This window comes from Oryzias latipes, chromosome 6 (genome assembly GCF_053564925.1).
Source record: "Oryzias latipes strain Hd-rR chromosome 6, Olatipes_Hd-rR_3.1".
Taxonomy (NCBI): Eukaryota; Metazoa; Chordata; class Actinopteri; order Beloniformes; family Adrianichthyidae; genus Oryzias; species Oryzias latipes.
The window spans coordinates 6,254,264-6,279,838 of NC_136242.1; the positions used below are offsets into that span (position 1 = coordinate 6,254,264).

The window sequence follows — 25,575 nt, forward strand, 5'->3', positions numbered from 1 at the left end:
TGTTTTCACTTGTCCAAAATAAAAAGGTAGAATAATTTTTTTTTACAAATTGTACAGTGTTGGGCTTTATGCAGAACTTCCACCTGTGGACGTCTGGTCCTCATATCACCTCATGGAGTCTGTTTCTAACAGTGTGAGCAGACATGTGCACATTTGTGGCCTGCTGGAGGTGATTTTACAGGGCTCTGGTAGTGCTTCTCCTCCTGTACACAGAAGGAGGTAGTGGTCCTGATGCAGAACTATTGCCCTCCTACGGCCTTCTCCACATCTCCTGATAAACTGGCCTGTCTCCTCCAGTCACTATGCTGACAGACACGGCAAACCTTCTTGCCATAGCTCGGTTTGATGTGTCGTTCTAGATGAGTTGCACCACCTGGGCCACTTGTGTGGATTGTAGACTCCGTCTCATGGTCCTACTGGAGTGACAATTCACCAAAGTCACCAAAACATCAGCCAGAAAGCATAAGCACAGAGAAGTTGTCTGTGGTCACCACTTGCAGACCCACTCCTTCATTGGAGGTGTCTTGCTGATCAGCTATTCTTTCCACATGTTGACTGTTCCACTCGGACAAAAACATGAGACATTGATTGTCAGTCAGTGTTGCTTCCTAATTAGGTTTGATGACACAGACTTGTAATTGACCTGAGTAACATTAAGTTGTTTAGGTGTTCCCTTTATTTTTTGAGTAGTGTATTTATTATAGACAGCAGTTTCCTCAACTCAAAACATGGAAGATTTAAATTGCTGATGAAGAATTTATTTTTTAAGTATTTTTTCTTAGAAACAGTTAGTGACTGGCAACTGTAGCACCCTCCACGGGCTAACTGTCACTGGCTTTGCTCATGTCTAGTGATGCATCACTGGCTCATAATAATAATAAACTAATAATAAACTTTATTTGTATAGCACCTTTCAACATGCCTGGTTATTAAGAGCTCTGGATGTTAAAACCAGACTGAATCCAGACACCTGCGTAAAATCTGGATTTTAAAAACATCCTGCGGTTTAAAAGACACATATAGCTGAATATCATCAGCATAAAAATGATGAGAAATATCATTAAAAGAGCTTAAAATATGCTGCAAAGGCAGCAGATATCAAATGAACAATAAAGGTCCCAAAACTGAGCCTTGTGGGACACCAGAAGTGAGGGATGCAGAAGAGGACTTAAACTTTGAAAATCAAAGAACATCAGATCTACCAGTCAGATATGCGGAGAATCAGTTTCAAGCGGAACCGGAGACCCTGACCCAGTTTTCTAGCTTGTCCAATAAGACGTAATGGTCAACAGTGTCAATGGCTGCAGTCAAGTCCAGTAACAGTAGCACAGAGCATTTTCCTGCATCAATCTGCATCAGGATGTCATTAGTGACTCTGAGAAGGGCTGTTTCAGTGGAGTGAGCTCTGCCAAAACCTGACTGAAACTGATAGAAAATGCCATGACTGTCCAGAGTAGTTGTAAGTTGGTTAGCAACAACTTTTTCTAAAATTTTGGACATGAATGGAAGGTTACTGGTGGAAATGAATAACTGCTCAAGAGGGAGGGGTCAAGTCTAGGTTTTTAAGGAAAGGAAGGACAACAGCTTTCTTAAAGTGCTCAGGAACTTGAACAGACAGCAAGGATGAGTTAATTATTGACAGGAAACAGGGACCCATGGACTGGAAGACATATTTGAGCAGAGATGTAGGAAGCACGTCGAGAGAGCAAGAGGATGACTTCATTGTGCCAACTAATCTGGCTAGCTCAGGGAGAAAGACAGTTGAGAACGTGTCTAAAATCACAGGCCAAGGTGGACTAGGACCAGAACCAGAACCAGCTGTCTGACACAGAGAGCTTCTCACAGATCTGACTTTTTCAATAAAAAATGATCAAAACTTATCACAGTCATCATTTGAATGGATGGGAACGGCAGGTGGAATGGTGTTGAATAGCACCTTAGGATTACCTCTGCTTTTGGAAATGAGATTGGTGAAGTAAGCAGCCCTCCCATCTCATCGGCTCATCTGAATAGAAAGTTTTTTGCTCCACCTTTCCAGAGTTGAGATTATGCTTAGCTGCTATTTTAGCTTAATTTTTGCTAGCATTTGTTACATAGTGACCGGGATAGGCTCCGGCAGCCCCGTGACCCCGAAAGGGATAAACGGTATAGAAAATGAATGAATGAGTTGTGTGTAATGGGTGGCTGTGCTTGTGCACATTGGCTGAACTCACAGTGCATAGTCAGGGATGATTCTCTTGGTGAAGAATTCTTCCACTCCTTCATCCACTCTGCCAATCACTTCGCTGGACTCATTGTCTTCCTTGGACGCCGCCTCCTGCAGGAACACAAGTGAACAGCAGACCATAAGAAACTGTTCACCTGTAGTGTTACTTAGCCAGATGATGGGGAATGCTTTAACTCACAAACTGTTTTGTGCTTTAGCCTGATGTGGACTAAATGTTTTTCCAAAACACACAAGATGGTGGGATAAATATGGACAGAGAGTCTGACTAAGCTGACATAAACCTGCAATATTATCTGTCAACCAGACTAACACAATGAAATAAATAAATAATTTAAATTTAAAATTGACTTTCCTCTGTGCTAAGACTACAGAAAATATCAGATTTGCTGGGAGGATTATTGGTTCCAGCCTTCCCTCCATTCAGGACCTGTACCAATCCAGGGTCAGGAAGCGGGCTGGCAGAATCGTGAAGACCCCTCTCACTGCCTTTTCAGCCTCCTCCCGTCAGGGCGGTGCTTTAGGACAACGCACACCAAAACCACTCGCCCCCGAGCTGTCACTCTGATGAACTCCTGACTCCAGACCACAGAACTGTCACACCAGAACTACTGCTGCATTTTACTTATTCATTTTTTTTTATTTAGTTATGTTTATTTATTCCTATGTCTACCTTATATTACTTTCTTTTTTATTATTTATCCTTTTTTGTCTTACCCCCTCACACTTTCTCATGCCTTGCTAGTTTGCACGAGAGCAAGACACCGAAGACAAATTCCTTGTACAAGCGCTGTACTTGGCTAATAAAGCTGATTCTGATTCTGCTCTGTAATGTGTGGAAGAATCACTGTTTCCCCCAGACTGAAAACCTTCATTAGGGTATGTGAGACCCACCTTCAACCCAGCTTATCCCTGCTTACTGGTGTCTGAAGCAAAGTGAATCCAAAGAGCTTAACGGTGAAAGTGAGAGCGATCCAGCTGTAGGATGGCTTTGGTCAATACCACCAGCAGCTGCTGACCACATTACCCAAAAAAAGTGCTGCACTTTACCAACACCAAGCCCCTACCTTCAACTTCTGGAGTTTGATACAAACCAGGAATTGTTGCAGTTCTTCCAAAGACAATGAACAAATTCTCATGGACTCCATTGTAAAGATTGTCTAAATGTGTGCCAAACATAAATGTGTGTACAGCCTGGTGTGAATTCACAGGTCTGAACAGCCAACAGTGTAGATCATGATTATACATGGATATTGTTTACTATCAAAGGCTTAAAAAGCGTGAAATGAAAAACAGTTTGGTGAGGATAGGAAAACATTCTTTAAAAATGCAGTGAAGATCTGCACCTAGTGTGTTCCACAGTGGTGAGGTCTGTGAAAATGTACTGTTCTGCATGGGTCTGCACCTCCTCCTTGCCGCCACCTGTCCCTTTTTGCTTGGTGCCAACAGGTCGCTCTCTGTTCTGGCTCTGTTTCCCTTCAAACAGACCCGATCTGGAGGTCACCAACAGCTGAACACAAACCTGTGTACCTCCATTCATGAGCAACATCTTATAGTGCATACACTACTATTTGGGATAAAAACGAACATTTATAAGAATTGAATTTAAAAAAATGTTCTTAAGCTCTAAAGATGTTGAGGGCTGCACTTAAACAGAGGACAAATGCGTTTCCCCTCTGTTTTGTGACTTTGACTAAATGCATTCCTCTTATTGCAGTTTCTGCACATTGCTGGAGTCGTGACACACCTCTTCATCACAGCTGCACTGAGTTCGTGCAGCGTAGGTCTGCTTCAGAGTGCAGCAGGACGCCTCTGTTATTTTTCAAAGACCATTGTACTGGTGCTACGTTAAACATTCGTCTGAGCTGGGAATCAGTTAACCTAACAAAGAAAACACCTTTTCTTGTGTACGCAAAAACTGTCCACACATCTGGTAATCCTGAGACACGGAGTGGCTGGAACATGTGCTGAAACAAACATTCCTAGAAGCAGAAGTCATGTTCTTCTGTCATCAAACACGTCACGTGTGTTTGTGTCTTCCTCTCCACTGCTTTTTCTCATGCAGTAGCACCCAGATCCCGTCAGATGGACACCAATGGTATGCTTAAGATCATTTTGGGGTGGGGGTGGGGGTGGGGTTGGGCTTAAAGTTGACATGGCTGAGCACAATATTCAAACCTCGATGAAAGACAGCTGATCGACCACGTCCAACAGCTTCACATTACCTTGTTTTAATCAACGCAAAGTTTAATTGTAAAAAAAAAAAGTAATATAAATAAATCTTTGCAATCTGCCTTTTGTTTTGATTTGTATTCTGCAGAAAGTCTGCAAACGTAGATGATATAAAAATCTATCTTCAACAACAGAATACAAAAATACACATAATCTTTAGATTGACCACAACACATGCAAAACTCTCATTGATGCTGTCAGGTCCAACATATACAAAACACTGTGCTTAAAATAGGCTTCCATACGTTGGAAAAAGAGGTTAACTTAACTACTCAGACCTACACCAGGCTCCAGACTAACTTTTTTCACTAGGAGCACAGTGGCCCCCAACTGAAAATTTAGGGGCACAACCAGAAAATGTAGGGGCGCATACCGTAAATCAACATGCAAACCAAATCTACTCATTTCCACTGTTTTACTAATAAATACTTTAATAATAGATGCAGAAATTACAATGTGCTGTTTCAAATTCAGTGTCACATTTTAATCTGCACTTTTGAAGATGCAACAACAAGGTAAACTGACAGACGAAGGTAAACTGTAAAAGAACGAGCGCTGTTCACTGGAGATCAGAACAATCGATACAGATACCTGAGATCAGAGAGGCTCAAAAACTGATGGAAATGTATGTTGGTGACAGCAAATAAGTGCAGCCAAGACGCACAATAAGGGTGTTTGAGATCACCCAGGTGGACGCAACGCTGCGCAGATCACCTGGTGTGAGACGTATATTTTTGTTTTTGCTCCAACATCACCTGTCAATCATCACAAAAATATCAGGAGAAGCGGGCGGGAGCAGCAAGGCCCCAACCTACCGAACGCAGCTGAAAATTTAGTACTGAACTGAATGAAAGTTGCTCTTATGACTACAAAACAATGCATTATGGGACATGTGTCCTGATGGTTTTTGCAGTTTAGTGATCATTTAAAATAATTTAAAATACCAATTGATTAAAAAAAGGCTACATACATTACAAAACATTCCAATAAATAGAAAATATATAATAACACAGATCATACTAAGGGGGAGAGGAATATTAAGAATAAAATTGAACTAAATTTAACTCCAACTTCCTGTTCTCCTTCAGTCTGGCTACAGATTTACCTTCAACCCCCCCCAACGATCCAGGCCTGGCGCTGGTTCATCTTAAACACGTCTATCGTTGCATTTTCAACACGTATTTTAGGTGCGTCTAAGACTAAATCTTGTTGTTGCTCGCACGTGTTTAAAATTCAAGCCCCGTTAGCTGTCACGCATGTAGGTGTGGGACATTTATTCTCCTCAGCTGACCCGACTCCCGCAGGAGCGGTGTGCTGCCGTAACAGCCGTGCATGAGAACAGTTTGGTCGGGGTTGATACGACGCCGCCAGTGGCGCCTAACCATTACCTTAACCCTCCTCCGGGTCTGTGCGGCCCAGAAAAAAGTTCAGCTCGGACTGCATGCATTTAGAAAATTACAAGCAATTAAATACGTTCTAAAAAGTAAAGTAAGGAACTCCTTAATGTGGTCTGTGGAGGGGGCTGTCAGGTTTCCTGCCCAAATGTTCCTCTGCTTTCAAGCCCGGTCATTTTCACGCCCCAAAGAGTCATTTACCCCACTGTGATTGGTTGGTTCAACAGCTCCGCGCATGACAATGAAAAGGTGTCATTCATAGAACTGGTGGGCCGCATTAACATTAAACTTTCGTATTAAGGCGGGGGCCGCAAAATATCATCTTGGAGACCGCAAATAGCCCGCGGACCGCGAGTTTGAGACCCCTGCTGTACACTCTGGCACTGGTACACTAGCCGCAGGTCGGAAGAACGAATCAATTGTTCGCTTGCTCATAGCTCAGACGCACATATCAGGTTGTGATGATATTTGTCTCCGTTTCCTTCCCACAGATGTTAATACGCGCTCGATTATCTCTAGGCCCCTCCCCCTCCACGCATTTAGCCACTTACAGTGACCATTCTTTATTCTTCTCACACGCAGTGGCCGCCTCACAGACAGGCATCACTCAATGACACGCAAGTGTGTGCTCGTGTGTGCTCGCGTCTCATTGAATATTTTATTGCTCATTTCATTGATCATTGACGTGCCCCTTCCACGTTTAATGTATAAAAAATACGGAGGGTGGGGGAGGCAAATTTACTGGTAGCACATGTGCGACTGGATGTAAAATTCAGTCGCACACTCTCAAATTTTGGTCGCAAAATGCGACCATTTGGTCGCAGTCTTGAGCCCTGTACACATTCCTTCTGTTTTCCAAACATCTATGAGCCTGCAGAAGTCTGGGTAGAGGCTCTGAATCTGAACAGCAGTGGTCTCGTTTTGGTCGCAAGTTAACCGATTTGACCAACATAAAATCAAAGCGTGGTCTTGTCTAGGAATGGTGGTTAAGAGGGCATATATATTTTTAGGGATGGTCGTGGCTACTCTGGACCATCTCTGCAACTTGGAACTCTGGAATAACACACACAGGACACTGTACTTACAAATATACTGTCTACATAATGATTTTAAATGTTGAGATGATTATGCCTCAGACTTAAGACCTCATATGGACCAACCAGCACTCAGACCAGTCGGCCACCTTCACCATAAACCACTCACAAGGTAACCAGCCCCTTTTGACTGAGATGTTAGTCAAAGGGGGCGGGCCCTGTCCACAGACGTACTCAAATGTTAAAAACATACCTGTTGGCTCCAAAAATCTTCACACACAAACGTTTCAACATGTAGACAATACAACTACAGCTCACACACACACACACACACACACACACACTTCTGCATACACAGCTACTTCTGCTGAGTTGGTTTGATAAATGACCCTTTCTCATCAAAACCCAAACTGAAACCCAGATGCTAGCAAGAAAAACGCTGATTCCCTCACCACCCCCTAGCTCTTGAGCAGTACACCCCCAGACAAAGTGATGGTGGGAGTCGACACAGTAGCCCGTCATGAAGCGCCACTCCCAGCAGCCCTGGGTTCAGAAACCTGACTAAATATGTGGAGAAGGGGCTGCATTATCACAGGACTGAGTCAGGGTTGGAGCATCTTTTTGCTCTTTTTTTTCCAGATCAGTTAATGCTGGAACCAGACATTAGTCAAACGGACTAAAACATAACTGTTGGATTTTCAAAGTGGAAACCTTTTTCAGTCTTTTTTTTGCTATATAGTAAAAACAAAGTTCATGCAGTCCTAAACCCGATCCAGCTAAAGGTTCTCAAAGTTTTTGTCGCAGAGGGTCAAATTACTTAGGGAACTTGACATTAGACTGGAGGGCAATTTTGGTGAAAAAACAGGATAAACAGAAAAAGTTGTTTTTAATAACTTTAATGACCAAATGTCATTTGTACAGTTAACCAGGCCCTCCAGATGTTTTCCCAGTCGGAGGTTGCTGCCCAGATTTTCTACTTGTTTAGTAATTGTATCATTTGACAAACTTATTTCTTCGAACTATTTCTTTAGCTCTGGACAAACAATGTCAGCTCCTTTCAGCATTTATTCTTTTTACAAACTCCCCGTCACTGAAGGGCTATCTACGCCGGACCGTTTCCAAAGCCACAGCGTAGCTACTAGCTTCTGTCCCAGCTTCTCCTCCTAGTAGTTGTTGGAGCTCATTGGTGCGCTCCTCGCTGGTAAATTTGTCATAGTTTTTATGATTTGCAACATAGTGACGATTTATATTGAATACTTTGAAGGTTGCATTTATCTGCTTACAAATAAGGGACATGACTTTATCCAGTAAGCATTTGTCCACTTAGCTTGAAAACACTTTTTCTCCCAGCCAACACAACATTTTTCCTCAAAGGAACCTGCTCTGGCTCTCTTTCTGAGTCCATTTCTACTATTTCTATGTCACTGCCTTTCGCAGAGGCAGTGACATATACAATATACAGCTGGTTTACAGTAATAACCATCAATTAGGATTTATTTAGGGCCAGAAAAAAACCTTCCCGCAGGCCGCCATTGGTCCCCGGGCTGCACTTTGAGAACCCCTGAGCTAAAGGGTATGGCATTAATGATGTGAAATTCTCAGAGAACAGAGTGAAGCTCAGAAGAACCCTTCAGGACGATCACCTTAACCACATCTGAGCTTAGAGCCAGTGTGCATGTGGGGCCATGCACAGCAGGAAGCTTTTGACAAAAGGGGTTTCTGACAAGGTCAACGGCCTGGCTCATGATTACGCCTACAGGACCACACTGGTCTTAGCCGGTCAAACAGCTGTGGGCCTGGTGGTGTTCTGGTACCAGTTCACAAAGCTTTTCTGTTGAAGGACATTGCAGAGAAAAGATTTCTTCAAGCAAAAGATGATTTCTGGCAGCATTGAGGATGTGTGAGGGTTCTGAGAAACATCTCTGTGCCTTGTCAGGGTTTCTGGTCACCAACCAGAAAACGTGGGTCTATTCATGAACTCCAAAGGCTCCTCATGGGACTCATGAGACCCAAAACAATAAAACAAGCAGAGAAGAGATGAAACTCAAGGTTTGGAGCACAGATGCATCAATAAATTGACGAGCAGTTAAGGATCAGAAGATTTTTTTCATGATGGGATATGAACCGAGGGTCGACTGACAAGTCTTCATGTCTGCATGCATTTTTCCCTAGTGTTTAAATCTTTTTAAATCGTCTCTTTACAGTTAAAATAAAAAGTCAAGCCGTTAAATAAAGGCACAATGACATAGATGAGGTCAACTGTCAAACTGTCCAACAAGAACCCCAAAAGAGTTACTGAATTAATTGTCAGCTCACCTTTGGTTGACATAAATAGGCTCTTTTTTCCATTATTTTCTCACTAAAGGCCCGTTCACACCGGGACGAATTTCGCGCGCGATTTTCGCCGACGTTTACGCCTCGTGACTAAACAAAGGGCACCAATGAGAGCGTGCACACCGACGCGTAAAAAGGCCACGCGTCAAAGCGTCAAAAAAAAAAAAAACGCCTCGGGTTCGTTTTTTTTTTTTTGACGCGTCGAAATCTATTCGACCAATCAGAATGGCGCTTTTGCACACGTGTCTGGAGCTTCTGAAGTTATAGTAAAACACAACTTGGGAGCGCTCAAACACAAAACTGCCTTGCTGAGCACATATACCAGCGAAGAAGATAGACGCCGAGTTGCATCTACACTGCCGCAAAGAAATAATGACGGACATTCTAAAATATCCCCGAACTCGAAATATTCATGTTTTCTTTGTATGATTCTGACAAGCGCGTAAATTCTTGCTCTGTTTTTCTGAGCGAAAAGCGACTTTAAGAAGTGTAAAGTTGCGCAGCGCCACCTTGTGTACAGGAGTATTTCTGTTTTACATTAAGCGCCATCTAATGTCAGGGAAGGAAATTGCATGTTCGCTCGGCTCATCGTCAGCGAAAATCGCCTGGGTGTGAACACAAAAAACGAGGCGAAAAAGGCTGGCGAATAACGGCTGGCGAATATTCGTCCCGGTGTGTATGGGCCTTAAGTCTCTTTTTCAACCGCTAGTGGACACTGACAGCAACGCAGAAGAAAACATGCCGTCAAAAAATAACATGGATCTTCAGAATCAGAATCTGACCTTTCACCTTCTGAACTTTACAATAATTATTTTTTTTATTTGCAACAAGAAAATACTGTTCTTGCTTTTATTTTTTCTTCCTTGGACTAATGTGGGACAGCAAATCATCACACTGAGTTACAGAGACAGAAGTACTACTGAAAGCGCCATCGTTCAGATGCAGCAGAAAGTAAAAAAAAAATGTCTGAATGATTTCAGAAACCCAGACATGGAGACGCACTTACCCAAGGTTTTATAGAGCACTTTAAAATAAATAAACCTGATCTCTCCACATTATCAGCGGATGGAAACGTAACACCACATTGAATATAATGTGTCCTGTGTGGAATTTGCACACGTGCAGATGTACAACAGCAAAATAAATCAATTGAACATGAGTAAATGCCATCTGGGCTACTTTTCAAGAAGAAATGTGTGTAAACAGGCTCAGTGTTGAGAAAGTGAATGTGATTGTTCTGCTCCTCCAAATGACAAAACTCACACATGGTGTCAGAAATGGGATGATGTTAAGGCCAACACGGCTAAGCCAACCTCCAGCCAATCAGACTCTGACCTCTGTGAAAAGTTATCTACACAGAGCACAACCCACAATCCTTCACTCTGTGAGGGGGAGGCCTACTGTCGTCATCATAAACAACTCTTCTCCTTCACTGTAATGAACTGTGGACTGTACCAAGGTGTCTAGGGCAAAACCAGGTTTTCCTGGAGAAGAAGAGTGTTTACACAAACACGTGCACACGCATACATGCACACTCACACGGGAAAGACGTGTTTTCATTTTCTCAGTAAAGGTGGTAAGAATGGACAAAGGTAATGTAGAAACATGAATAATTGAGTTTGAGAGAGCATCCTCACAAGTAACACAGATGGGGGGAGGGGGGCATCACCATGAAATCAGGAAATACCACTCCCAGCACATACATGTACACACACACGCTCCGACACACACGCATCAAATGTGACTTCATGCAGCCAGAAGATGCAATGGTACAAATGGCCCCCAGTCATACCTTGATAATGAAGATAGATAGATAGATAGATAGATAGATAGATAGATAGATAGATAGATAGATAGATAGATAGATAGATAGATAGATAGATAGATAGATAGATAGATAGATAGATAGATAGATAGATAGATAGATAGATAGATAGATAGATAGATAGATAGATAGATAGATAGATAGATAGATAGATAGATAGATAGATAGATAGATAGATAGATAGATAGACAGACAGACAGACAGATAGACAGATAGACAGAGGCTCATTTGTACCATTTGCCCTCGTCTCCCTCCTCTCTGCAGTCTTGTTGCCGCTGCATTTTTCTGTTGGTTTGTGTGTACTGGTGTGTGTTTGTCCGTGCGCTCCTACCTGAGGCCTGGAAGAGGGGGGCTGTGTGTGTGTGCGTCGTGGTCGTGGTCGGGTGGCGGTGTAGTGCCTCAGCGTCTGTCCCTGGGAGGGTAGAGGCTCCATAGGAGAAGCAGGGAATCCAGCGCCGGGGAGGGGGCCTGGGCTGGGGCCGCGGATGGGAGACTCTCTCCTCTGGAAGTCAGCTACCTCCCCCTTTTCCTCCCCCAGTGGAGCTCGAGTGGAGATGGAGCAAAGAGGAGGGAGACCGGGGAGAGGGATGAACGATGCTCCTCTGACTCTTGATGGTGCTTCTGCAGCATCCGCTGGCACCACCTCCCCCTCCATCCACCTCCTTCCTCTCTCTACTGAGGGGGAGGGGGACAAGGAAGTAAAAGGGGAAGGGGAGGGACTAGAGGATTTGAGTGGCAGTGAGGTCGCCGTTAGCAGTGGCGGGAAGGTGTCCTCCTCTGCAGAGCCCCCTCCCCTCTGCCTCTCTGTTCTACTGCCTCTGCTCTGCTGCTCCCAGTCGGCCTCCAACAGACCTGAAAATCAAACAACATGGCTCTAGGAGGAGAAACAGGGGGGCTAGGAGACACAGACGTGGAGGGAGGAGGAGCTCCTGTGAAACGCATAATAAGTGTCATCTGTGTGGGTAGTGGCGTTGGGAAGAGCGCGCATGCATGCTGGAGGCAGCAGATGGATGTGATCTGCACAGACGAGCTCAGTCATCCTCCTGTCCTGCAGAGCCAACAGTCCAACCGAGAGGCTCCAGCCGTTCAGTCTGTTCACCGTGTTTCCTTCAACCCAAACTGCTGCAGACAGCTCAGATACCAAGGCAGGAGTCACGGGGGTTTCTCTCCTCACCCTGGCATGTCAAAGAACTGCTTCATGTAGGTTATAGCTTCATTCACAGCAGCGGAGGTGATGGGGTGTTTCCTCCTTTCCCCCTCATCCCCTCCTCCACCCCACAGTCAAAGTCACTGGTCTGAAAGTAACCAGGCGATGCTCCAGTTAGCCAAACAGAGCAATGCCAGAGTGTTTTGAACGGGTCGGGTGAGAGGATCAGCACGTTTGGTTGGGTCTTCTTGGTTCTGCTAAAGCTATTTTGTTTGTGTTCTTCTTGTTTTGTTTCACTCCTGCTTCTGTTCTCCGTCATAGGTCAGGTTATGTTTTCAGCCTACACAGCTGATTTCCACGGCTGTGATCCTTGTTGTCCCTCTGTCTGCTGTCATTGAATTTTTGCTGTCATCATGTTCCATCTTATGTTTTACTTCTCAGTAGATTTAAATGTATCTGATAAAGTATCTGTCCTTGTAACATTTTTCTAATTATGGAAGACATAGAAAATTAACCGTAAAATTGCATTTCTGAATATTTCTTTCATCCAACTGTTGTGAATCAGGAACAAACAACAACATTGTAGCAGTGATGTACGTCCTACAGTCAGCGAGTCACCAGCTTCCTGCTCTGCTCCATCCTGATCATCCACTGTCAGACCAACAGTCCATGAACGTCTGTGTTTTCCTGGTCTGAGCTGGAATCTGGATCAGAACTGGACGGATGGATGGATCTGATACTAATCACCATATTTGTTGCATGGTTAATGTTAGCTTGGGGTGTGAGGGGCTGTAAGCTAGCGGGAAACAGTGTAAAAAATGGGATGATGAGAAATCAGGCTAGGCTCACACCGCACCAACAGTCCCGGCCCCCCCCCAGGGGTAAATTCTAATGAACTACTGTCGCTTTGCTGAAACTATGTCTCAGAAAACAACACAAGTTTTTGGCTTTTGGCCTTAAAGCAGCATCATCATACTTAAGAAACTGCTGGAAATGCATGGAAGATAGATCAAAAGATGATCGGAGTGGAACAATAAACTGAAAATGTCATACTAGCCTTAACAGTGGCCTTGTGGTAGAGTGTCTGCCCTGAGACTGGAAGGTTGTGAGTTCCAATCCAATTTAATTCAATTCAATTCAATTTATTTGTATAGCCCAAATTCACAACAACAGTCGTCTCGATGGGCTTCGTATCGGTAATTGAAAAGGTAAAACCTAAAATCAAAAGGATCATGAATACATAGAATTCAATAGGAAAATACTAAATTGAACTAACAAACTGACTAAACTAAAACGGACATCCCTGCCCTTAGACCCCCCCTTAGCAATAAGGAAAAACTCCTATAAAATAAACGGAATCCAGGGTTGAGTCATACCAAACTCTAAAAATGGGTCCTTGCTTGACACTCAGCATTAGGGTTTGGACTGGGGGGTTAAACCACCAACATGGTTCCTGAGTGTGGTCGTGTCTGAAGCTCATTGCTACCCTGGGGGGACAGGTCAAATGCAAAGATAACATTTCACCCACCCAGACGCATGACAGCTAAAGCAACGTTATCAAAGAGACAAGGGCTTTCTTTTGAGTCATTTTATGTGACACCCTCTGGCTCTGGATTCCTTCAACCCCATCTTGTCAAACAGCACAGATGTCCATCTCCCGGCCTTGAGGGCCAGTGTCCTGCCTGTTTTTTAACTAACCTGCCATTGCAGCTTCTTTCTAGGAAAACAGTTCAGCCCACAGCTCTGGTGAAAGCTGGCAGAGCTGGCAACACCAAAAGCATTTTTTCTTGCTGTTTTGTGTTTATTTAAGTTGCAGTGAAACAACAGTTTTGTTCCCGCTTTATAATTTTTTACAAACAGTAACTGAAGCAGTAGAGAAGCGGGCAGTGCAGCCTGACGGAGAGGAGACGGCAGATTCTTACTCTTGAGCGACGCGGCTGGCCTCAGGCTCTTGGAGTGCAAACTGTTCCTCCAGAATGCCGGAGAGTACTGGACAATGCAGACAATGTGACAAAAGGAAACTCATGGAGGGTTTGGCACATGGATGACAGAGCAGAAACATGGACGGGTAGTTCCTTACGTCATCTGTTGGAAAGTCAGCATCAGCCACTCGCAACTCTGGGATGTTGAATTTTGAAGTGTTGCTGGAACTTTCTTTAATGAGGCAATTCTGAAGAGAAAAATCATGGAAATGTGTAATGTTTCACATCAATTGTCTTTAAAAAATGGAAGTTTGTTGGTGTTTTCTAATCCAGAAGTATCTGTGCATGTTCACAGAGCACATAAATGAAACTGGCGCTCGTGTTATGGATAAGGTTGTCACTGACATTTACCATTTTGTCCAGAGCATCTGTCAGATCCTGCAGCAGCTGTTCCACAACACTTTCAACCAGGGTAACAGTCAACGTGCGTCTCAGCTCTCTGGATGGAGGAGGAGAGAAGAGAGCTGATGATGCTCATCTCTGAGGAACCACAACTGCTTCCACTGCAGGATGCTCTTTTGGAGGTTCTTAAAATAAGATTCATGCTTTAATGCTTAAATTAACAATTGATCTACACAAAATCAGAGGGATCAGATATGAGCATTGGTGCAGCTTTCATTCTAAAAGATCATGTATGCTCAAAACTCAGTAACCTTCAGACAGAAATGCTCAGATGCATGAGTTTGATCGTGGACTCCTCTCTGCTTCACACATCTGAGCTGTTAGAGTGCAGCAGCTCAGACTGGCCTGTCCCCTCTCATCGTCCCCTCTTCACTCAACTAAGAGTGAATTAGATGGTGTTTTTTTGATGGACATGGTATCTCAGCATCTATAGCTTCATCTCCGACCCTCTGATTTCTCTTTGCTTTCCTTTCATCTCAGCAGGAACAGATCTGCTGAAGCTTTCGGTTTCAGCTGCATAAACCCACATTTTACTACATGTTGAAGCTAAAAGTGTCTACTTGAATCTGTATCATAAACGTATGAGAACATTTCAGATTTGTTCAGTTTGGTTAAGTCTCACACATGATACAGAAGACACAAGGACATGTGACAGAAACAGGGCCTATTTTAGATAACGCAATAAATCTCAAATAGAGACACTGTCACTCACGAAACGCACAAAAGATCTTTGTGTCTGAGCAAAGACGTCAGACAAATATGGTTGATAAGGCTTTAAGCTTCTGCACTTTACATGTATGTTATCTTTAAATAATTTGCATCTTGTCCAGACAATTCTAGAGACACAATATGTGAGAGGGAGTGGGCTACAGCCGAGCATGGTTAAAGTCCCATCTTTTGATCATCTTTTCAAATCTGTTTTCAAAGTGTCCCAGTGCTCTTATTATGCTGTTTTTACCCGAAATCAAAAAGACCTGTGTTGTTTTCTATTACATCATTACATCAGAGAACGGCAGGAGTTCATTGGTAACGCATTTCTGACTTGTGGGCAGGACCGCCCCCCTTTCCCTATAAAATAAAAAATAGCCAAACAGACTATTTTTCAATCTGCATGTTTTTCATGATTAGAAAAAATAAAAACTCTGAATTTGATCTGAATTTTCTTTAAATATGTCCTCCTTAATGAGAAAAAGGCTCCAAGAACAAGTTAAAAACACCCAAAATCCATTTTTCATCGGAGTGGGTCTTTAAGCCCACCCCTTATGCTATTCAAAAACTCACAATGAACTCCTCATATTTACATCTACATCAGCATAAACAATAGAATAATATTTCTGTATGGTTTTCACCACTATCTTGTACACTTGTTTTGAACATGTAAATATTTTGACTGTCCTCGTGTCCCGGATCACCCAAAACCACTCTACAGGCTTGTCTCATTGCCCTGGGGTAGATGTTTCACTAACAAGAAACTTTTGGTTCTCCATTCACCTTAAGTCTCATATGACTGAACTTTGCCCACCTGCAGAGCTGGAGGAATTGTGTCAGTTGTGGGTCAAAGTAACTGCCCTGCTTAGCTGTGACAACAATAACACAGAGTTAAATTTAGCCCCTGATCCTCCTGTGCAACCCACAGCTGAGTGAAGCAGCATGTTTCCATCCTCAGAGCATATATGTAGCAGCGCTGACTGACTGGTCAGGTAAGCCTCAGGTGATGATGATGTGGTCCTCACCTCAGTCTGCTGCTGACGCTCTGCCCCGCACCCTCCACCAGAGTGCTCCACAGCATGTCCTGCGCCTGCCTGCTTGTCCTGGACACACATTCTGACAGAGACGTGCACACGCTGGAGCGCTGGACCACTCGAGGAGACACCCCTTCTGCATGTCCCATCAGGCCACGAGCCAGCTCCTGAAACACCCGAACCAAGAAACACCTCAGTTTAAGACCCACACCAGTTCCACAGCTTTCCCTCTGATTCATCTTCTGGACGAAGAGGATCAAATGTTCAGTTCGTTCATTTTCTATTCCGTTTTGTTCCTTTCGGGGTCAGGGGGCTGCTGGAGCCTATCCCGACCACTTGTGGGTGAAGGCAGAGAACATCATGGACAGGTAACCAGTCTGTCACAGGGCCACAATCACACACCCATGCACACACACACTCACACCTAGGGACCATTTAGAATAACCCATTAACCCATGAAGCATGTTTTTAGATGGTGGGAGGGAGCCGGGGAAAACCCACTCATGAATGGGGAGAACCGCCTGATTTAAGTCTAATATTTACAATAGAATTATATATACAAACGTGTTTTTTCAACACATAATGGTTTCATATATATAGCTAATCCTTAAAATTGGGACTCCCGGACTCTGGACCTTAAGCTCTACTATCCTGGTTGTTTTCCAATAAATACTGTCTTGGTTGCTGTTAATTTCCTGGACCTAGCTTGCTTAGCCAATCACAATCTAGAATCATGTGATCCAGCTGGAGAAAGGGCGGAGTAAGACCAAAAAAAACAAAAAACAAGCAGGGGGTAATATCTCAAACACCAGGATTAGTCAGCCCTGTTTTAAACCTTTTTTCTCTGACTTTAAACTGATTTCTTGGCATTTTATTAAGCAAAAATAAAATAAAAAAATTAAAAAAATACACAATCTGTGTTGTTTTGTGGGAGTTCAGTATTTTCATACCGTCTCTCTTCTGTACCTTCATACATGATAGAACACTCAGAAGTCCGAGAAAGAAGCAGAGTTCTGCAGTACCTGAATGCTTCTGCTGCTGTGATCAGTCAGTGCAGCAGCAGCGTCACTGAGGATGTCCTTCACAGAGTCTCCATCGGGGGCGCTTCTCCAGCCCTCCTCACACAGAGAGGGGAGCAGCTGCAGCCCCAAACAACAACATGCCAGCATCAGTGACAACTAAAGGCAACAGCGTGCAGTCTAAACTAAACAAAACTACAATGCTTGCTTTGCAGTAGATGTGAAATGCTGCACTGAGAGACTGGAAACAGAGAACATATCTGCTTTGATCACTTTGACCCAAGCTCACCTTCAAAGCCTCCCTGGCATTTTGTAGCAGTTCATACGACGCCAGGACATCCAGCTGCACCTCCTGAGAGCCGCAGAGGCTGAGACAATGCAGGCTGTCCTCCAACTGCCGACACTTTTCCTGGATCAGCTGACAGTGGGCAAATGTGCATAAAAACAGATGAACACTGACACTTTACAAAAGATGAATCCAAAAAGTGACATTTTGATTTTACCAGAAGAGAACATAGAATAATAAATCTCCAACTTTGACCTTGGAATTTCTAACCAGTTTGTGATAAATACTTTCTCACTTGATTGCAGCCTCCCACTTGTATTGTTCCCCAAACGTCGCACCTTCCTGCATTTTACCTCCTGCTGACATGTGCTGGACTGTCTTTGGAACCGTTTTGTCTGCATTGAAGGCCTTGCATTGTGTAGTAGACTTGTGCTAAGAGCCTGTTCTTGCTCAGCCCTGATGAGTGCCTGCATCTTAGGGACTAGCTTTCCAACCACTAACAGGCTGTATGCTGTCTGAGGCCTTCAGTATTCACTTGGAGTCATCTTCATGAAGCATGAGTTTTTTGCTGCCATCTCGACTTTTTTGTCTCCGCTGAGCTCGGGTCTTTTACACAACCTGAACAGAATTCCTTTGGAAGTTCAAATCCTTCACATGAGATCATCTTGCCTCTCTTTGATACCATTTAGCCACATTGATCCCGCCTGGATGTATAAGATAATATTTATCTATATATCTATATCTATAGATATATAGATATAGATATATATAGATATAGATATAGATATATACATATACACACAGAACAGACCAAAATTTTGTACACACCTTCTCATTCAGAGTTTTCTTTATTTTCATGACTATGAAAATACTAGATTCACACTGAAGGCATCAAAACTATGAATGAACACATGTGGAATTATATACATAACAAAAAGGTGTGAAACAACTGAAAATGTGTCATATTGTATGTTCTTCACAGTAGCCACCTTTTGCTTTTATAACTACTTTGCACAGTGACCTTTAAGATAAGACAAGACAAGACAAGACAACACAACACAAGACAAGACAAGACAAGACAAGACAAGACAAGACAACACAACACAAGACAAGACAAGACAACACAAGACAACACAACACAAGACAAGACAAGACAAGACAACACAAGACAAGACAAGACAAGACAACACAACACAAGACAAGACAAGACAAGACAAGACAACACAAGACAAGACAACACAACACAAGACAAGACAACACAACACTAGACAAGACAAGACAAGACAACACAAGACAAGACAAGACAACACAACACAAGACAAGACAAGATAAGATAAGATTAGACAAGGCTGGAAACCCCAAGGTCAAAATGGGAAACACCTCTAAAGGTGGTAGAGAATGAAGGGGAAAGATCCTGTGGGACGTCCAGATCCAAACAGTCAAGATGATAATGGAGAACCAACCAGAGTAGTGTCTTTTTTCTTTATCCACTTGTAGTGGTGGATAAAGAACAGAGGAAAGCCGTCTTCTGGAGCTTGAGGGTCCAAGCTCCAGAAGACCCAAGCTTGGGTGAGATGGGGCAGACCATTTTTTATGGATTGAGTTTTTTTGGAGGATTTCTGCTGTTAGTGTTGCACAAATTTAGGGAAATGCCAAATATTTTTGGAGTAATCCCACTGATGAGTTCTATGATTTAGTCTTTAATGTTTTATAAGACCTAAACATATTAATCACAATAAGTTTTTTTCTGGATCTAATCCCTCTGATATGTTTCACAAAGACACACACAGGACGTCACACATTAAGAAATTATTGCTAAAAATGAAGCAGGAGTCCGGCTCTAAAAAGAAAATGCTCTAAAAAATGATAAAAGAGCAAATAAAAACGGAATTATTTGATTTGTAATTTCTTATTAATATTTCCAGGCTTTCTTTGTTTTGTTCTGCAGCATGTTCATATTTGTATAATTTTGACAGAATATATTTCTATGGGGAGCAACATATTATTTAAGGTTTAACTTGTGTTCCTGTTTTTATTCATATTTATGTTCAAAAAGTTCAGTTTAAAAGGTTTAAAAGTTTAGCTTTAGTGTGTTCAGTAAATGTTTATCTTCTTCGGCCCAAAACCTTAAGCGTGTTTTTAACTTAGGCCCCTTTGTGACTGAGTTTGACCCCCCTGTAATACGAGTCTAGAAAATTCATGCATTTTTTGAGTAAAATGGCTAAATAGAAGATAGGGAACACAACAGAATGTTGTCAAATTTTGTATGTGTGCGGGGGGGCGCTGGTGGGGTTACTCGCCCAGGGAGTAAGTTAGTGTAGAACCGCCACTGTCTACATGTCGTACTCTGTAGTCAGAAAAATGTCTAAGCTGACAAACTTCCTTTTTGTTTTTATTCAAGAACATTTGAACGTATGAAAGACGTCTGTCTTTGTCATTTTTGATATGGGTAGTGAAGCTCATGTCCTGCTGAGTTCAGTCTTCAATGGTAGATTCCAGAGCTGAAGAGCTTTTGCTGTGTGGTGCAGAGACCATTGACTGCTGTTCAAGGTGGTGGGGCTGCAGTCCTGGGTGAGGGGGTTTGGGAAGGTGCTGTTGAGGTGACCCTCTCTTGATGAGTGTTGGGGAGGGGCAGCAACAGAGTCACAGCAGCAATCTGAAGTTGTGGGACAAGCAGCATCATTTTGGATCATATGTAGAAGGTTGATTCTTTCTGATGGTTGTCTATAATAACTACCAATTCTGTTAGAAAATTAGTGTGGATTTTTCCTGAAGACCCCAAGTTGGTGGTGAAGCTGTGCTGCACAGACTGCTGACAGGAAAAGTCAGGACTTCTGGCTTTGAGAGACTGAGTTAAAGAAGTGTTTTTTTCATCCAAGCAGAGATGTCTGTGAGACAGATGAGACATGATGGAGACGCTGTCAGGTTGTGTGGCTTAAAAACAAAAGCTGTGTGCCGTCAGCATTTGGGAACAAAACCACGACGAATGATGAAACCCTGAGATTTAGCAAAGGTTAAGAAGAGACGGGGCCAACAATAGAACCCTGTGGAACATCTGCTAAGTGGCAGTAAGAGCTGGATTCCCCTAGCTAGGAAAGTTTTAGGGGCATTACAGAAGTGTCACAGAGATTTCCAGTTCATAAAGCATAAAAGAGAGGATTTGAGAAAGTACTGTGATGAAGGCGAGCAGGATGAAGATGGAGGATTGTGCTGCACCTTCAGTAGTGAGAAGAGATTCAGCGACAGAAAGTAGGAACATTTCTGCCGGGATTGTTAGTCCTGAAGCGTCATCCTCAGTGAAGAAGGAAAAGGAGGAGAATGCTGGGATGTTTGGAGGAATTCATGACTGTTAACAAGCCAGCACCTGCAAAATGTCAACCCTGAAATGGACTGTCAGTTCTCAAATTCAGTGTAACATGTTCCCTTTGTCTAGTTTTAGTCAACAGTCTGAAGTTCACACAAGCTGAGGTTTAAACTACACATTTGGAAGATATTTGCAAAGAAAAGTTAAGGCAAAAATAAGAATTGGAATCCCTAACTAGAATCTGTGGACAGAAAAGGTCCCACATGAGCAACGTTATTTTTCCATCTTTGTGATGCATTTATTGTAGCTTCAATGCTTCAGAACTCTAACAGGTTATCGCCTGCATTCTGCGATGGAGACTAATTCTTACCTGTTCAAATTGGTGACAGCTGAAGGCCTGTTGCAGCTCTATGGTGCCACACTGTCTCTTGTTGTTTCTGTCCAAACACAACTGAATCTGAACACAAACACATCAGACTCTTACAGACATCCCCTGATCAGTCATGCAGCTCATCCTAAAACCTAAAACCAACCTTGTGCAGGGCCTCCTTCGTTCCCTCTGGGTTGCTGCGGTAACTCTGCGTGATGTCAGCCAATGGCAGAGGCATCTTTTGTAATGAGAAGTTCCTGCACAGCAAAGAGACACCATCATCACCACACCCTCTTAGACTTGGACATGATACATCCTTTTGTAACAGCACTGTAGATTTTAGTACACACACACTCTCACAAGCACAGACGCTTTGCACAGTATGATCAATGCTTGTTACTGTATGCATACATGTGTGAGTTAGTCAGTAACATTCCTCCCACCGTTCAAAAACATGCTTCATAGGTTCATTGGTTACTCTAAAGAGTCCATAGGTGTGAATGCCAGTGTGCATGAGTGTGTGCTTGAGAACTACACAGTAAGAGTACACAGATCTTTGTACGGAGATAGCTTTATTTGAATTGATATTATTTTTGTAGTAATACATAATTAGAACAGATTTGATTACGACAACAGAAAGCAGCGACAATCGCGTTTTATCCTCTGTTGTAAATCCTGTTATGGGGGGGGGGGCACATGAGCACGGCTGGCTTAACCATGACGGAGCGAACGGCGGCCCCTGCTCAGTGGGTGGGACTCAAGAAGCTTCAGGGCATCACTTTGTCCTCAGGTGGCTCGGATCCCCAAGGCTGGATCCGCGGAGCCGGCAGCAGGTGCCGCTGGGTGTCAGACGGGGCGTCTCGGGCTCACTCTGGATCGAAGAGGCACACAGGGTGACGCGGGCCTCAATGATGGCAGAAAGAATTAGCGCTCTGTGTATTTAAACATGCATGAGCAGTGAGTGACGCCTGTATCAGAGGATGTTTGTATTTCAAAAAAGTCACAAACTTCTGGGTGAGGATGATGATTTTCTGACGGATACTTTAAAAATACTTTTTTTTTTGTTATGGCCAACGATCAGATCTTTGGTGATCAACGAAACGAGGACTCCTGTTGTACAGTGTTTGTGTGAATGTGTGTATTTTACAGCTTTTTGGTAAAATATGTGTGTTGGTGTGTGTGTTTATGCATGTGTATGTACAGGACAAACACCTCTCCAAAGCCTCCGCCACATCCTGAAAGCCTCTGGCACCCACGTTGTTTCTGTCCCACATTAGAGTCCTGTAAAAAAGAGAATGAGGCCTGCATCCACTGCATCTCTGAGCACAGATAGAATTAATGTATAGACTAAATAAAAAAATGAACGCAACACTTTAGTCTTTGCACCCATTTGTCCTGAGATGAACTTAAAGATCAGAAACATTTTCAAATATTTCGCCTTTGCTGAAATAATCCATCCCACATTACAGGTGTGCCATGTTAAGATACTGATTAGACGGCGTGATTATTGCACAGGTGTGCCTTAGACCGGCAACAATGAAAGGCCACTCTGAAACATACTGCTTATTATTATAAGATCGTGGAGAGACTGTTGCTCAACACAGACTAGAGTTCCTCTTTATTTGGTTGCTGGTGTGTCGATTTTTGTCAAGGAAAAAGTGTACCTTTGTTCAAAAAAGGTTGGAAAACACTGTTCTAAATGTCCCCTGGATGTGAATGGGAGACTTGATGTCTCTGTGTGGCCCTGTGACAGACTGATGACCTGTAGTGTGTGTACACTGCATTCACCCAACAGTAGCTGGTATAGACGTCAGCAACCCCGTAATCCCTACCAGGATTACAGCAGGTTGAGAAAATGGATGGATAAATATTAGGCAATACGAAGATTTGGTTCATTATCTTAGGCAAAAAGCGTAGTAAAAGCTCTTGCCAATATTTCTAATTTAAGAATCTAATGGATTAATTAACCTGCTGTAATTTGACATATTGTTTTAAGACACATTTCTCCTGCAGTTACTACAACTGTCTTCTTAAATAAGACACTCTTCTTTCCTTACAGCAAATGTTTTTTTTTTGAATAATTTAATGTTATCTTTATTTAGGAAAATGTTTTTAGAGGGACTGTTTAACTGTGATGAAGACCTTCTCTGCTTACCATGGATCACAAGTCAAATCTCAGTAATGTCTGAAGAAAACAACATGACCTCCGATTGTGGAACAGGATCAAAGCTACTGTAGCGGCGTGCACGTGCACCTGTACCTCAGCCTGGTGTTGGTCATCAGGGCCTTGGCCAGCATTTTGGCTCCTGTGTCTCCAATGTGGTTTCCACTGATGTCCAGCTCAGTCAGAGCGGCGTGGCCGCCCAGCGCGCTCAGAAGGATGTGCACGCCTGTTTTCAGCTTGGAGTCGCGCACTGACAGGGACTGCAGTGGCTGCAGACACACAACACACACCAGACCGTCCAAAAGTCAGACCAGCAAAAAGATGATCAGCAGTGGAGCGCCGCCGTAAAAATATGTCACTCACACACTCTTCATCCTGGATGAGCTGGGCAATTCGATGAAGAAGATCAGAGAGAGCTCTGCTAGAAGGAAAGATGGAGGGGAAGGCAGAGAGAGGAACCATCAGCAAAATTTCCCCCACAGCTCAGCTGTGAGGGCATACAATCATTGACATGGGGAGACCCAGCGAAACATGAGCCTGAAAGCTGCTTTTGTGTGTTTGTCCATGTCTGTGGGGGGAGAGGGTACCAAAATGTCAGCGCCTGAAAAATATATTTGTCAAGAACTGGTGGTGAAGGACCCAATATGAAGGAGACAGGCTTTGTGGCAGAAACTTCAACTTTTAATAAATAAAATTGGAACTTGACAAAACCCTCGGAGAAACAAGAACTGAAAACCAGACCCTTAGATAAATGATAAACAGAAACGAAAACAGCTGTGGATGATCATCAGCATTAAATTGGAGCAATTGACAGGGGACGACGGAAAAATGGACTAAAAACATCACTGAAACACTAAACTACACTCTACAAGGTCCTTGAGTACCTAAGAACTGCTCAGAGGACGAGTTCACAGAGAACTCGTGGGCGTTGTTTTCTACCAAATTCAATTTTACCATGTCCTGCAGACCTGGATCCAAGAACAGCAAGGCTGATGTTTTGACCTGGAGATACAAGGAACCTGCTAGTGTATCTACACCTGAGTTCATCCTGGCCCAGTTTGCTCAGCTGGCAGTTCTCCAGACCGACATTGAGGAGGTGATTACAGCAGCTCACATCTATTCTGAATCTCCTTCTGCTTGCTCCACAGATTACCTGCCCCCCAACAGGCCATTTGCACCCTCTCCGAGTTCCTCTGAGACCCTGGTCTCACATCTTTCTGAATTTCATTACTGGTCTGCCTCCATCCATTGGTAATCCGTCATACTATCAGTCGTTGATGGTTTGTCCAAGGTGGTTCATGTTGTGGCCCCGCCTAAACACCCCTCAGCCAAGAGGACAGCCGACGTTATTTACAATGATTGTTTTAACCTATATGGAAAATAACATCCAGAGACATTGTCTTGAACCAGAGTCCAAAATTCACAGTCTTTCAGTCAGTCTTTCCTCCAGTTTTCCTCCACAGTCTAGCGGTTAGTCAGAACAGCTAAACCTGCAGCTGGAGATCTGCCTACGACTCCTGAGCGGCCAAAATCCCGCTACTCAGTCAGGAAACCTCTTTGGGCTGAATTTGGACATAACTATCTCCCTTCTTATGCCACAGGACTGTTACCACTTTAAGTGGTTTATGGTTATCAGCCTCAGGGAAGCGTCTTAGTTCCTTCCGCCGACGCTGCTGTCCGTCAATGCCAATGGGCTTCGAGGCAGGGATTGAGGGCAATTGTCATGCTGCCAATAAGAGCAGTACTCCTGCACATATCAGGTGGGCCAAAAAGTCTGCCGACCTGCAGTGGCAATCCAGTGGCACTGTGGCTCCAGTTATGTCAACCCCTCAGTGTGTGCCCCACGTTTCGTGTCTCCAGAGTTAAGCGGGTTCAGTTTGGTCCCTTGGTGCCTCCTGCCGGTGGTCCTACACCACCAGTTCCTGACAATGGTGGAAACTGAAAAAGGATGCAATGTCAATGTTGCAGACCTGAAGTTTTACAGCTCGAAAAACTTCTCATTTGTGTTGCTGCTTCACAGAAAATGTTAACAAATTGTTGTTGTGGGACTGATTTATGCGAGAGCTTCTGTCAGCCCTGGGGGGCAGTTACCTGCACATGATCATGTTCTGTACGG

The 25,575-nt window shown here is 43.5% G+C and overlaps 1 protein-coding gene across 5 annotated transcripts in view; it reads right to left on the reverse strand.

The window, feature by feature from the left end:
* The window catches only part of carmil2 (capping protein regulator and myosin 1 linker 2), an 82,781-nt gene that overhangs the window by 25,512 nt on the left and 31,694 nt on the right, over window positions 1-25,575 (reverse strand). For 2 of the 5 annotated variants that reach the window (XM_078948321.1, XM_078948318.1), the window contains 13 exons: window positions 23,823-23,880; window positions 23,556-23,728; window positions 22,508-22,576; window positions 21,459-21,552; window positions 21,296-21,382; window positions 17,625-17,753; window positions 17,339-17,455; window positions 16,308-16,483; window positions 14,518-14,611; window positions 14,271-14,360; window positions 14,113-14,179; window positions 11,375-11,895; window positions 2,214-2,317 (listed from right to left, as the gene is read on the reverse strand). In XM_078948321.1, the coding sequence (XP_078804447.1) occupies window positions 2,214-2,317; window positions 11,375-11,895; window positions 14,113-14,179; window positions 14,271-14,360; window positions 14,518-14,611; window positions 16,308-16,483; window positions 17,339-17,455; window positions 17,625-17,753; window positions 21,296-21,382; window positions 21,459-21,552; window positions 22,508-22,576; window positions 23,556-23,728; window positions 23,823-23,880 (1,779 nt within the window). The remainder of the gene's footprint in view (window positions 1-2,213; window positions 2,318-11,374; window positions 11,896-14,112; window positions 14,180-14,270; window positions 14,361-14,517; window positions 14,612-16,307; window positions 16,484-17,338; window positions 17,456-17,624; window positions 17,754-21,295; window positions 21,383-21,458; window positions 21,553-22,507; window positions 22,577-23,555; window positions 23,729-23,822; window positions 23,881-25,575) is intronic. The other 3 variants (XM_023955527.2, XM_078948319.1, XM_078948320.1) reach the window with 3 other exon arrangements.